At 43.0% G+C, this 13,557-nt stretch overlaps 1 protein-coding gene across 1 annotated transcript in view; it reads left to right on the plus strand.

Annotated features, from left to right (window-relative positions):
- Positions 1 to 4,604: 4,604 nt before the first annotated feature.
- Positions 4,605 to 13,557, plus strand: part of LOC308467631 (uncharacterized protein) — a gene marked incomplete at both ends in the record, with an annotated part of 178,229 nt that continues 169,276 nt past the window's right edge. The window contains 2 exons of the mRNA XM_080989367.1: positions 4,605 to 4,635; positions 8,740 to 8,841. Coding sequence (XP_080845493.1) covers positions 4,605 to 4,635; positions 8,740 to 8,841 — 133 coding nt within the window. The remainder of the gene's footprint in view (positions 4,636 to 8,739; positions 8,842 to 13,557) is intronic.

The raw sequence follows: 13,557 nt of genomic DNA on the forward strand, positions 1-13,557 counted from the left end.
CGCTTCCCCTCTCGGCGCAGAAACCTACTGCGCAGGGAGGGTGTGGGTAACGGAGGACCTCTCTCCTCCCTGCTTTGCTCAGGCAAGGTGTCCTGGCACCACCTCCTCTGAGCCCTGAAGCTCCTCTCCACTGGAGGCGTGGTTACTCTCCTCCGCTGAGGAGGTGCTGCTTCCCACGATCTTTGGGGGCTCTCTGTAATCCATCCGGCTTTTCCCCTCTCACCCCTGAGCCGATGGCAGTTCCCTGACAGATGCATTTTAAATAAAAGCACACTTTCTACTCATGTAAAAACACGCTGACCGTCCGTGGGTCGGATTGAGAAGGCGATTGGGCCAGATCCAGCCCCTGGGGCTTAGTTTGCCTACCCATGTGTTAGACGTTTGATTTTTGAAGTTGGCCTGCAGGAGAGAATGAGTACAGAGTCAGATCTACTTATTTTGATTAGTGATACTGGTTCTTTGATTCTAAATATGGCTGATTCTCAGTCATAAGAATAGAAGAGCAGATTTGCTGGATCAGACCCATCTAATAAACAACGACAACAATTTAAACCCCGCCCATCTGGCTGGGTTTCCCCAGCCACTCTGGGCGTCTTCCAACAAAATATTAAAATACAATAAGATGCAAAAAAATCTAGTCATCTTGTTTTGGGCATTGGCCAGCCAGTTGCTTCCGGGAATCGCAGTTTAGTGTGTGGAGGAAATAGCCACCCATTACTGTTTGTCACCCCCACAACGGCTACTCGGAGGAACTTTCCGTTTGTGCCTGGACATTCACTTAGCTATCATGGCTAATCCCCTTTCCTGACAGCTACATCAACAACAACAACAACAACAACAATTATTATTATTAATAATATTAATATTAATACTCCACCTATCTGGCTGGGTTTCCCCAGTCACTCTGGGCGGCTTCCAGCAGAATATTAAAATACAGTGATTCAACCAATATTCAAAGCTTCTCTAAACAGGGCTGCCTTCAGATGACTAAAGATGATTGGGCAGAGGGGGCAACTTTTTAAATAGACAAGCTTTCCATTTCCCTTGCTGGGGATGCCTCCTCCTGGAGACATTTCTACCTCAGAAATAGTGAATCGGGTCCAGTTGCACGCTGTTAAAACCTGTCCGGCTTGGAGCAAGGCGCTCCTGGCAGATTCTGCTTGTAATATGAGTGTAATGATGAAGCGAAGAGTTGGCGAAGAGTTTCGACGAGGCTTCCTGGTGCTTGATAACACCTGAGTCTTTTGCATTCACATTGAACATTAATATTGAAGGGGGAATAAGCTTCCGTTTTTTAAAAAAAACAATTTTTATTCATTTTCCAAACAAATTTTGTACATTCAACAAATTATTTTACACTCATGCTTCAATTTTTGACTTCCCTCAGTTTCTCTGTCAATCTTTCGAAAAATTTCTATTTATTGACGCATTTCTAAACATGATTTTGCCTTTCCCCACTCCTTTTCCTCTTACTCTCTTTTTTGCAGTATTTCTTACTATTTCACAGAGTCTCTTCAAAACCAACAAGCGTTGTCTGTGCATCACATATATTTTTCAGATATTCTTTAAATTTCCCCCAGTCCTCGATAAACTTTTGGTCTTTCTGATATCGAATCTTCCCAGTCAATTTATCCAATTCTGCATATTCGGTCAAGTTCTACTTTGTTGCGCAGTTGTTTTTTTAAAAGTGAAAGTACAGGGAAGGTCCTTTCTTTTTACTTCTTTCAGACCCTTCGTTGTATCGAGGGCCTTTTAAAGTCCTAAAATAGTTGCCCTCTGCTCCCTCCTTTAACTATTCCCTTCTTATACAACTCTTTGTTACTTTTAGCCACAGTTTATATGACTTTTAGCAAGTTTTTTACGAGGGAGAAGTTCTAGCCGCTTGCTGCGTTACCAACCTCCTATCCGCGCTCTGCTCTTATTCTTGCGTCGTTCTCCGATTTCAGATGAAAGCTGACCTCTTTTTTTTCAACTTCTTTTTCCAAAGCCATCCTTTTGTAATTCCCATTGTAATACCAAACTCCCAGTCTGGCTTTGATCTTTTGTTTTTGAGAATCGATCACTCACCCTGCAAGCCTGGGGCTGCGTTCTCGAGGGTGAGACAATGGCTTCCCCGGTGCCTGCTTTCTCCGCCCGCCGTTCTCTTCGCTCCTGTTACGGAGTTACCTGACGACCTGGCGATCTGCAAATGGCTGGGAATAAGCTTCCTTAATCTACATTTTGATCAGGGAAATTCCAGGGTGAGAGACTCCTTGACAGTCCACCTCGCCGGGGTGCCAGTCCCCCCGCGGGTCCATGCAGTCAGTAAAATAAGGAAGTCCCAGCACAGGAATTTGGAGCAAAACAGCAGTCAGTAGACCATGCTCTTTATTGTTGCGCCTCAGGTCCCCCCCCCCCAGGAGTAAGAACCCCGAGCATGGAGCAACGTCGACTTTTAAAACTTCCCTCTTTTCTCCAGAATACACTTCGAGTAGCATCATTGATACATCATCATTACATCACTGACATGTCACCAAAGGGGAGGGGTGACATTAGTTCAACCTTGGCAAACATGTCCAGGCAAGTCCTTGGTACAAGATTAGCGCAGGCCAGGCATGGCCCAAGTTGGCCCTCCAGCTGTTTTGGGACTACAACTCCCATCATCCCTAACAGGTCCAGTGGTCAGGGATGATGGGCATTGTAGTCCCAAAACAGCTGGAGGGCCGAGTTTGCCTATGCCTGGACTACAACTCCCATCATCCCTAGCTAACAGGACCTGTGGGTCAGGGATGATGGGCATTGTAGTCCCAAAACATTGGGAGGGCTGAGTTGGGACATGCCTGGCATAGGCAAAACATGTCCAGGCAACTCCCAAGTGCCCACCATCAAAGGGCAAGAGAGCTCCCTTTGCACATCCATTGCCTGGGGCAAGTCTGGCGATGGGCTTTTGGAAACTAACTGCTCAGCAATTGTCACCCCTGGGTGGGGTGTGTGAACATGTCCTAACGCTCAAGTGATGTAGTGGGAGGTGGCAGGGGAAAAGAGTCCTTTTTCCGAGGGCAAAAATGGCATTGGAATGGAGGAAATGGGGTTGGTTTTGTATGATTGATCAAGCGAGGTCTCTTCCCTGAGCTGTCACGTCGAAAGGATGCATTCAGGCATAATATTTGTGACATTTAACAGCTTTAAAGATGTGCCCCCCCGTCATTTCTGTAACAAATTTGATGTATTCCTGCCTGAAACACGCCCTCGGGGTGATAGAGCCCATGCTTTGCATTTGGAAGAGCCCAGGTGCAATACATAGCTTCTCAGGTAGAGCTGGGAACGTTCCCTGCCTGAATCCCTGAGGACCTGCTGCCGGCCAGTGTTGACAGTACTGAGCTAGGCAAACCAATGCTCTGACCCAGGATAAGACAACTTCCTATTTTTTTTATGACTGATGTTTTAATGTGTTTTTAATCTCCTGTTGGAAGCCACCCAGAGTGGCTGGGGAAACCCAGCCAGATGGGCGGGGTATAAGTAATTAATAATAATAATAATAATAATAATAATAATAATAATAATAGGCAGATTGGGGATTTAATTAATGTTACACTTCGTAATCAGATTGTTCGATAAGAGTGCCAGTTATTTCAGATTAAGAACCTTAATCCTGCTTTGCCCCTTATTCCTGAATGTTTTCCTTGTGAATTCTCTCATACTTGTTTCACCATTGTGATTTTCATTTACAAATTTTATTTCACAGAGTCGCCAGTTCCAGATGAAGGTGGGTCTAGGATCTATTTGCCTGCTTGCTCTTATTTGAACTAACCTCACCAGCTTTGGCATTCTCCTTCACTAGCTGGATTTAGGCAACGCTAGCTTCCTGTCTAGAACGGCGTTGCTTAGAGCTGCCTTCCTCTTAACCATTCAATTGCTTGCATGCAACTTGTCAGGGAACTGCCATATGCTCAGAGGCGAAAGGTGGAAGGGCAAGTGTTATAGGGAACCTCCGAAAATCTTGCGAAGCAGTTACTCCTCTAGCGAGGAGGAAAGCCCCACCTCCAGTGGAGAGGAGGTGGTGGGACCAGGGGATGCTAGGGAGAGCCTCAACACCGAGCCTGAGCAAAGCGGAGGGGAGGGAAGTACCCCTTTGCCAGCGCCCATTCTGCGCAGTAAGTTTTGGCGCAGGGAGGGGAGTAGAAGGTTGGGGGTCACTCAACTGTTATGCTGGGGGAGGTACAAGGACCGACCACTCCCAGATTCTGCTAGCAACTGAGCCAGACATGAACTTACGATGTTCTTCACTGTAAATAGTTTGCACTAAGAATAAAGCCTGGAAAAGACAGTTCGGAGTCTTGCCTGTTTACTCGCGAGCAACCACACCACCACCTGACACAACTGATTTGCTACTGTTGGAAAAACACCCCCGGGAAGGGTGCCACCTTCCCAAGACACCGAGGCTTCTCTCCGGTGGTCACTCTCTGGCTGGAAAATGCCCTCAGTCCAGAGAGACCAGTAATAAGCGACCCCTCCATCCTGAGAGGAGCACACTCGTCTTCTGGTATCCCATCACAGAAGAAAGAGACAGTCAGTAGTCTACACACTACTTTATTTACAGACTGTACATGGAGCTCTCATCCGACATGTCTGCTCTCCTGAGCAGCAAGCACAGAAGTACAACTCGACACCCACTTCACTGAGAAGCGAAAGTAACTCTCCAGTTACTTGAGAACAAGCAGAGACTTCCTGTCTCACGCTCACAGACATCACATGGTGTCAACAACCATTTTGAAAAACTAAAAAATAAAGTGCGAGATTGGCTTCATTATTATCAGATAAGGGAGGCATATAAATTGGATAAGAAAATTGGCTTCCAGGTGGAAAAATCAAAATTGGAAACAGAACTGTTAGACCCCAAAACCAAGATTTTGTCAAAGATGTATAACTTGCTGTTGAAATGGAATACTCAGGATGAAACGGTGAAATCTGCTATGATTAAATGGGCACAAGATGCTGGACATAACATAATGATGGCTGACTGGGAACAGCTATGGACCACAGGTATGAAGTTTACGGCATGTAATGCCTTAAGAGAGAATATTATGAAAATGATTTACAGGTGGTACATGACACCAGTCAAGCTTGCAAAAATCTATCATTTGCCCGATAATAAATGTTGGAAATGTAAAGAAACTGAAGGTACATTCTTTCACCTTTGGTGGACGTGCCCAAGGATTAAGGCTTTCTGGGAGATGATTTATAATGAAATGAAAAAGGTATTTAAATATACCTTTCTGAAGAAACCAGAGGCCTTTCTCCTGGGCATGGTTGGCCAATTGGTGTTAAAGAAGGATAGAACTTTCTTTATGTATGCTACAACAGCAGCAAGAATACTTATTGCAAAGTATTGGAAGACACAAGATTTACTGCATATTGCGGCGGCACCTCTCCCTTCTGCTCCACAGCCATCCCAGCCACCCTGGCCACGCTCATCCTTGGGGTTCCTCCTCCTAGACAGTGTTCCAGGCAGTAAGCTGACCCAAAGGTGACTGTCCTCTGATGCCACGCCACCACTGGATCATGTTGTGCTAGCCAGCTCATCCCTAATATTATTGGGGGCCCTGCTAGTGAGGCGACGTGAAAGGCGATGGTCTCCGAGTGCCTGGACAGCCTCATTCTCATTGGTGGGGTCTGGTGTGTCACTTCCCCTCCTAGAAGCTCCCTGCCATCAATGGTGGTCACTTGCAAGGGAAAATCCAAAGGCAGTAAGTGGAGCTGGTGCTCTAATGCAAAGTCTTTGCTGAAGAAATCACATGAGCTGCCTGAATCCAGCATCCCTTTCACCTTGACTGGGTGCCCGTTCGGGAGTTCTAGCACCACTTCGATGGCTATTGCCGCCTTGGGGGGGGTCTGGTTGGGGCACTTTTACTGGTTGCTGGCCTGGCTGCTGTGCCCCTTGTTTGGCAGCCAAGCGTTCCTCCTCACCCCCTGCGGCTCCCACCATTCCTTGCCAGGCCTTTCTTTGAGGGCAGGCTCTGGCAAAATGTCCTGGCCGCTGGCAAAAGAAACACTTCTTGGTGGTTTTCCAATCCTTTCCCTCCTTTTTGCGCCCTTCGCTGGCGCTTGAAACTTCCCGCGAGCGTGCCCCATCTATTTCCATTGGCTCTGCTGGCGGGGAAGGCTGCCTTGGTATTTCAGGAATGCGGTAGTCATGGCAACGTTGCTCTCTCCCTTCCCGCCTCTCCTGGGCCCGCGCTTCCTGCCGCACGCCAATCGCAAGCACAGCCTTGGTCAGCTGATCCATCCCCTGTGGGCGGGGTGCGCGGGAAAGCTCATCCTTAACCGTTGGGGACAACCCCTCCTCGAATAACATTTGTATGGGTTCAGAGTCCAGTTGCCACCCGAGGCGGTGAACTATCATGGCAAAGCGCGACCAGTAGTCTCTAACTGACTGGCTCCCCTGTTTACAGCTCATCAGTTCCCGCTTAGTCACACTTTGTTGTACATCACTGGAAAACATTGCGTCCATTGCCTGGAAGAATTTCCTCAGGTCCTGCATGGCGGCATTCTGCGTCGCCATAAGGGGCCTGATCCATTCCCTGGCCCCATCTTGCAGGTGACCCACAATATATGCCACCCTCGCCGCATCGTCTCCAAAATCATCATGCTGCAGTTCCAATGCGTACTCTATTTCCGTTCGGAACGCACTATAGTCCTGCGGCTTCCCCCCAAATTTGTGCACCAGTCCCGGTACCTTCCTTGCTATGGGGGTGGGCCTGACCTGTGCATCTTGAGACCGCCTTTCATCCAGCCGCGCCGTCAGAATGGCCACATGCTGCTCCAACTCTCGGTTCCTCTCCACCAGATTTTGCCCTCCAGCTGCTCCCTCCTGGGCGCTCGCTTCTCCGGTTTTGCTCATGATGCTGCCTGCCTGCTGCTGCGCACGAGCAACTTTCAGGGACTGACGGATTGCTGTAATAGGTATGAGTTACTCGTGCGTAAACTGGTGCCTCTCTAGGCTAATTTGCCTTGTTAAACCTTTCTGACTGCACAGCCCTTTCTCATCGTGGCTGCCTCAGTCTCTGGCAGAATCCGTCAGTGGGCGTTTCTTGAACCTCTTCCAACATAAAAGTTGTTTGACACCCAGTCTCCTCCTCCTCTCACTGCGCGGGAGTCTTCTGCGCAGGGAGGGCATGGGTAGCGGAGGACCTGTGCCCTCCTCACTGAGGTCCAGTGAAGAGTCCTGGAGCCCTCTCTCCGATTCCCCCATCTGCCCCCCTTTATCCCTGGTGTTGCGCTGATTTGCTTCCCCCTCTACTGAGCTGTTTCTCCCCCTGCTGCTGGGTCCTTCGCCAGCATCATCTAGGAGCCTCCCCTTCGCCTCTCGCTCCGATGTCAGTTCCCTGACATTTACCCACTCTGGAAGAATGGCAGATGAAGGTGATGGACTATATGGAACTGGCGGAAATGACTGGCAGAATCCGAGACCAGGGAGAAGAGTCGGTGGAAGAAGATTGGAAGAAATTTAAAAACTATCTACAGAAATACTGCAAAATTAATGAATGTTAGAATGATGTTGGATTGAAGTTAAGTGGTTTTTAGCAGCAATGTTATAAAGGAATATGTAAAAATGGATTGTTAACAGGTAATAATCTAAAGTTATAATATATTAAGATAAAAGATTAAGATAAAATCAAAGAGGGAAAGGAATTGCTGAATTAACTAATTGAACTGGAATACAAAAAAAGGAGGTGTGAGGAGGTCAGGGAAACAAGCAAATGAAAGATAAGATATGGAAAGACTGATTTGTTTTTAACTGTTTTTACCTTGTATTTTCATTTTCATTTTTTTCTTTTTTCTTACTTTTTTCTCTTATTTTTGTAATATGCTGAAACTTTAATAAATATCTTTTTTTTTTAAAAAAAAAAACAACCCATTGTGCTGCTCCTTGCAGCTGGTGAGAAATAAAAATCCCAACAGCTACTTCCTTTTTGTGATCTAAAGAATTCATATGACCTGCTTGCTTATAAGATTATTGTATACACTGCATGGAAACCTTAGGGATGGCCCCTTGGAATATTCTCTGGTGTCTGGTGTAATATAGGCTAGATGCTGCCTCCACCATAGGAACTCATTACCTGCCTAACTGTTCACCCACCCAGTCTGCTACCCTGCTATTTCTATGAACTGAATCACAGACCCCCAGAGTTGCATGTCCCAGGCAGACATCCTTTTAGGAGTTGTCCCTGTGTCTTAAGAGTTTGAATGAATGAATGAATGAATGAATGAATGAATCTTTATTTGCGTCAGCCATCGGCCGTAGCAACAAAACAGCAATGCAACAGACAAAGAACAGAAATCAAAAGTCGATGGTATAAAACACACTCTAGGGTCCTCAGTCAGCAGTCAAATAGTGGACCTTACAGTATTCTGATGGCCCCAGCTTGAAACCTGGCAGCCTTTACTGTCATCTGCTCCTCTTGATTTGCCAAAAGGAAGGAGACTGTGGCAATGGTTGGGCGACCCGGAATGGACAATAAAAGAGGGGTGATAATCTCATTTCTCAAGTCTTTAGAAAGAGTGCAGGCCAGATAGCAAAATTCATGTCAAATGGCTGTTTTAGGGGTTGTTTTTCAAAGTCTGGAATGGATTAATCCGTTTTGCATTCCTTTCTATGGGAAAGCACGCTTTGGTTTTGGAACGGATTTCCGGAACGGATTAAGTTTGAGAACTTGAATCAAATCCACCCTGTGCTAAAGTAATAATTCCTTTTTTCAGGCAGCAAGCGCTCTACCTCCTCAGCAAACCTCAAGCAAGGGGAAACTGTCATCAATAAGCGCCTTTCATCCTCCGCAGCACGTCTGAATTCTCCCAGCAAGGGTGAGTGTATGTTTGCAAAACACAGTATGCTTTCCCACCTTTACAACCTCTTCGTGATATTTTTGCCTTAAATGCCCCTTTTTTTTTTACTCATTTTGTTAACCTAGCTCACTGTGCATATCTCCACCCATTGGTTGCTGGATGTGACGAGGTCTGTTAGAACAGAAGAGTCATGGTAAACACTTCGCAGACCACTCCGTTCTGGAATTCAGAAAGCCAAATTATGACCCCTAATTTCACGCCTACTCTTCCATACTAACCCATCAGGATTTGCATGCTGTCAATCACAAGCACTTCAGTTTGATCCAAGACTTAAGTACTGTGTTTTTCTGTGTATAAGACTATATTCCCCCCCCCCCAATTTTTTAAGTTTAAAATTGGGGGTCGTCTTATGCATGGAATGTTGCAATTAATTATTTCTTAATTTTGGGCTCAAAAAAGAGGGGTCGTCTTATACATGGGGGTGTCTTATACATGGGGGTGTCTTCTACACGGTAGTCAGGTGTCTGAAAATTGGTGGTGGTCCCCCCCTTTTTTCTTTTTCTTTTCTTTCCTTTTTTTCAAAATTTATTTATTTAAATAATACAGCAAAAATAGAACATCAACAGGAAAAAAAATGAAATGAAATTGAGAGAGAGGAAAAAAACACAGTTCAAAACCATTGAAAACAAATATACTTGTTGTATAGTACTCCGCCCACCCACCCACAGCTTCCCTCTGCTATAATTCGACTTCTTTAAATCACTATCTCCACATTTATCCTTGCATTCTCCGATTCCGCCGCTAGCATCCCCAGCTAGAGAGCAGTCTTACCATGAGAGCAGTCTTACCATGCATATGGTTTGCAACATATTTCTCTCTGTATGCCCAATTTTTCTCTGCTGTGTTGTGTGAGGCTTTTCTCGTAGAGAGTCGGGTTCCCTCGACTGTTTACTGTTAAAAGTGATTTGTGTACATCTCCTGTCCTGAGATGTTCTAGATCTCACAAACAGCAGACAAGGTTGTGTCTGGGCTGCACAATTTCATACTTCAGGTGGGGGCTTCCATGAACGAACACTAGATCCACATATGGTCACGTTAACCTCCACCTGTAAACAAAAATGCTTCATCCCAAACATCACCATCATCATCATCATAATTTATTATTTATACCCTGCCTTTCTGGCTGGGTTTCCCCAGCCACTTTGGGCGGCTCCCAATCGAATATTAAAAACACAAGACAGCATGAAACATTCAAAACTTCCCTAAACAGGGCGGCTTTCAGGTGTCTTTTATAAGTAGGATAGTTGCTTATTTCCTTGACATCTGATGAGAGGGTGTTCCACAGGGCGAGCGCCACCACAAATAAGGCCCCCTGCCTGGTTCTCTGTAACCTTGCTTCTTGCAGGGAGGGAACCACCAGAAGACCCTCAGGAGAGGGATCCCAGCATCCAGGGTGGAGACGCTCCTTCAGGTCTACTGGGCCGTTGAGGTCTTTCAAGGTCAGCACCGACACTTTGGTTTTTTTTATAATAATTTTTATTAATTTTAACATATAAATTATTATATATTTTTTTTATTAATAAATTTTATTTTATAACACCATACAAACAAAGAAGACAAACACAACACATTCACACCAAAAAAACTAAATAAAGAAATATATATATATATAAAAATATATATATATACTCCTGACATAAGACAACAACAAATTAACTACATTAACTACATAACACACAACACTGACTGACTTCCCTTCATCTCGGTTTCGGAATGTGTTATAAAATTTTTCTATCTGCAGTTTCTTTTCCTCAAAAAAAAAAATTCTTTACATCACAAGTGTTATATCATACCTACTGTGTTTTTTAGTTTTTTTTACCTCTGTTTCCATGTATGCCATGAATTTATTCCAATCTTTATTAAACTTTGTGTCTTTTTGATTTCTTATTTTCTGTGTCATTTTTGCCAATTCTAGATAGTCAAGTAGTTTCGATTGCCATTCATTTATGGTTGGGATTCTTGGTGTCTTCCAATTCTGTGCTATTAGAGTTCTGGCGGCCACTGTCGCGTACTGAAAGAGTGTTTGATCTTCATTTTTGATTTCCTCTCCAATTATCCCCAGCAAAATGGCTTCAGGTCTTTTTATAAAGGTATATTTAAAGATTTTTTTTAGTTCATTGTAAATGGATTCCCAAAATTTTCTAATAGGCTCGCACAACCACCACATATGATAAAAATCGCCCTCCTTAATCTTGCACTTCCAGCATAATTTATCACCAGTTTTATATATTTTTTCCAGTTTTACGGGCGTTACGTACCACCTGTACATCATTTTGTACATATTTTCCCTGAGTGTTGTGCATGCCGAGAATCTCATACCTTTATTCCATAGTGCCTGCCATTTATCAAACTCTATGTTATACCCAAAGTCCATTGCCCATCTCACCATTACCTCCTTTACTTCTTCATCTTTGGTGTCCCATTCGAGCAACAGGCTATACATTTTCGATAGGAGTTTTGTTTTACTTTCTAATATTGCAATCTGGAATCTAGATTTTTTCTCACTTATCCCATTTTTTTTATCCTCGGTCCAGATAGAGTTGATTTGATGAAATTGGATCCAACCTGTCAATTTGTTCTTTATTTCTTCATATGGCCTAACCGGTCTCTGCTTTTACTAATAAATCTTCGTAGGTCCATCTTTCTCCTTCGATATTTGTTTTTTTTATTGTCAGGATATCGATTGGCGAAAGCCACCAAGGGGTATTCTGTTCCAATAATTTTTTATTTCTTTCCCACACCTCCAGTAATGGCCCTCTGAATATATGGTTAGAAAATCCTTTATGGATCTTTCCCTTATTACGCCATAGGTAAGCGTGCCAACCGAATCTTAAATCAAATCCTTCTAAATCTAGCAGATCTTTATTTTTTATAATAATCCAATCCTTGACCCAACAGAGGCATGAGGCTTCATAATATAACTTTAAATTTGGGACTGCGAATCCTCCTCTATCTCTTTGGTCTGTGAGTAATTTGAATCTAATTCTCGGCCTTTTTCCTTGCCAGATGAATTTAGAAAGTATTTTCTGCCAGTCCTTGAATATTGATGTTCCCCTGATTATTGGTATATTCTGAAATAAGAATAGCAGTTTCGGTAATAGACTCATTTTTATTGCCGCCATTCTCCCCGACCAGGATAGCTTTATTCTATTCCAGGTATCTAAGTCCTTCCTTATTTCTTTCCATGCAGTTGTATAATTATCTTCCATCAAATTAATGTTCTTTGTCGTTATCCAGATTCCAAGGTATTTTACTTTTTTGGTTACTTTAATTCCAGTCTGAGATTCAAGGTGGTTTTTTACCTTCTCTTCTACATTTTTAATCAACATTTTAGTTTTTGTTCTGTTTAATTTAAAACCGGATAGTTTTCCGAATTCTTCTAACAGATCTAACACCTTACTGACACTCTCTTCTGGATCCTCCAAAGACAACATAAGGTCGTCAGCATAAGCTTTCAATTTGTATTCTTTCACTCCTATTTTTATTCCGCGTATCTCTGAAGTTTTTCTTATCTTATTTGTAATTATCTCTAACATCATAATAAACAGAAGAGGTGACAGAGGGCACCCCTGCCTAGTACCCTTCGAGATTTCAAAGGGTTCTGTTAAGTTATTATTAATAATTAATTTAGCACTTTGTTGTGAGTAAATTGCTTTTATTCCTTCCAGGAATGTGCCCTCTATCCCTGTCATTTCCAAACATTTTATAAGAAAACGCCAGGATACGTTATCGAATGCCTTTTCGGCATCAATAAACAGTAAAGCTGCCGGGATTTCGTTTTTACATTCTAAGTACTCAATGATATTTATTGTATGTCTTATGTTGTCTTTTATTTGCCTATTGGGTAAAAAACCAGCCTGGTCAGTATGGATAAGATTAACTAGGCATTTTTTAAGTCGAGTCGCCATTATATCTGCAGTTAACATATAAATTATAATACGTACCACAAAACTTTATGACTTATACAATCTTTTTGGACTTCCATCAGCACCTCTGATAATCCACAGTTTTAACCACTTCTTATGCATTTCTAAAATTTATATTACCTTTAAATATCCAAACTAATCATCCTCCCCCTTATCCATTTTTGCAATAATTCCAATAATATTCCTCACAAAACTTCTTGCAAACCTACAAACGTCGTCTGATCTTCACAAATACTTTTCAAATAATCCATAAATTTACTCCAGTCTTCTGTGAATTTCTAGTCCCACCGATTTCGAATCCTCCCTGTTAGTTTATCCAGTTCTGCATATTCCATTAATTTCATCCATTCTTCTTTCGTTGGTAATTATTCTTGCTTCCATTTTTGGGCCAATAATATTATTGCTGCTGTTACTGCATATAAAAAGAGTTTACATTCCTTTCTATTTATATCACTCCCTACAGTTCCCAGTAAAAATGCTTCTGGTTTCTTTATAAATGTATATTTCAACATTTTTTTCATCTCATTATATATCATCTCCCAGAAGCTTTTCACCTTTTTACATTCCCACCACATGTGATAAAATGTTTTTCTTTACATTTCCAACATTTATTACTAACTTTATACATTTTAGCTAACTTAACGGGTGTAATATACTATCTATACATCATTTTCATCACATTTTCTTTTAGGGCATTGCATGCAGTAAATTTTAAGCCTTCTTTCCATAATTTTACCCAATCACTCGG

Source organism: Podarcis pityusensis (assembly GCF_964106645.2).
Source record: "Podarcis pityusensis genome assembly, chromosome: W".
NCBI classification, from domain to species: Eukaryota; Metazoa; Chordata; class Lepidosauria; order Squamata; family Lacertidae; genus Podarcis; species Podarcis pityusensis.